Source organism: Acanthisitta chloris, unplaced genomic scaffold (assembly GCF_000695815.1).
Source record: "Acanthisitta chloris isolate BGI_N310 unplaced genomic scaffold, ASM69581v1 scaffold17563, whole genome shotgun sequence".
In the NCBI taxonomy this organism is placed as follows: Eukaryota; Metazoa; Chordata; class Aves; order Passeriformes; family Acanthisittidae; genus Acanthisitta; species Acanthisitta chloris.
The window spans coordinates 41,737-42,574 of record NW_008664549.1 but is presented as its reverse complement, the minus strand read 5'-3'; the positions used below and the strand labels follow the sequence as shown (position 1 = coordinate 42,574).

At 44.6% G+C, this 838-nt stretch overlaps 1 protein-coding gene across 1 annotated transcript in view; it reads right to left on the bottom strand.

Annotated features, from left to right (window-relative positions):
• Window positions 1-527: 527 nt before the first annotated feature.
• Window positions 528-838, bottom strand: part of TMPRSS3 (transmembrane protease, serine 3) — a 16,539-nt gene continuing 16,228 nt past the window's right edge. Inside the window, exon 13 of the mRNA XM_009071413.1 lies at window positions 528-545. Coding sequence (XP_009069661.1) covers window positions 528-545 — 18 coding nt within the window. The remainder of the gene's footprint in view (window positions 546-838) is intronic.

Here is an 838-nt window from a genome sequence, read left to right as displayed (position 1 = left end):
TGCTTACACAGTTGAACATACTTGCCAATACTTACTAAAATTTTCCGCTTATTTTATAGCTTCAAAGAAAGCTGCTGCTGCCTGTACAACAGGACATGGACCTTATATATGAAACCTTTCTGGAAAAAAAGTCTTTTTATGGTTTGGATCTTGGAAGGTAAGTACTAATATAACAGCTAGCAACCTGATCTGAAGTTTTTCTAGTCTTTTACTCGTGGTGCCTGCAAAACTTTATCATGATAGCATCCTGGGTTATCAGTCTCAGCATTTTTTCTACACGTGAAATTTGTAGCTCTCAGTAAATACACATGCTCAGCATTCAGCTTCCAGCTGCCTCTTCCATCCAAAAGAGGCTGAATGTGCAACAGTTTGCATTAAGTGCAGTCACCAATACCAAAACTAAATGGTAAAAAGTAGCCCATGAAGGTCCAAAGATCAAGGCAGGTGTCCAGAGGCGTGGGGTAGGTCCTTCTGTGAGGCTGGAGCATGATGTGGGTTGTGAGGAGCCCAGAGCATCACCACTCCCCTCAGGTCTGCAGTTCTCTCTGGAAAGAAAAAACAGTTACACATCTGTTCAAACAAACACTCATGTTTCCTCCCATTGAATTCTGGAAGGGTTTTTCCACTGTAGTAAGGCTACCAACGGAAACTCAAGGCTGCTGGAGCCAGTCCTGACAGCTAAATCATAGAAACATAGAATGGTTTGGGTTGGAAGGGACCTTAAAGATCATCTAGTTTCAGCTCCCTGCACTGGGCAGGGACACCTTCCACTAGCCCAGGTTGCTCCAAACCCCATCCAACCTGGCCTGGAACACTTCCAGGGATGGAGCAGCCACAG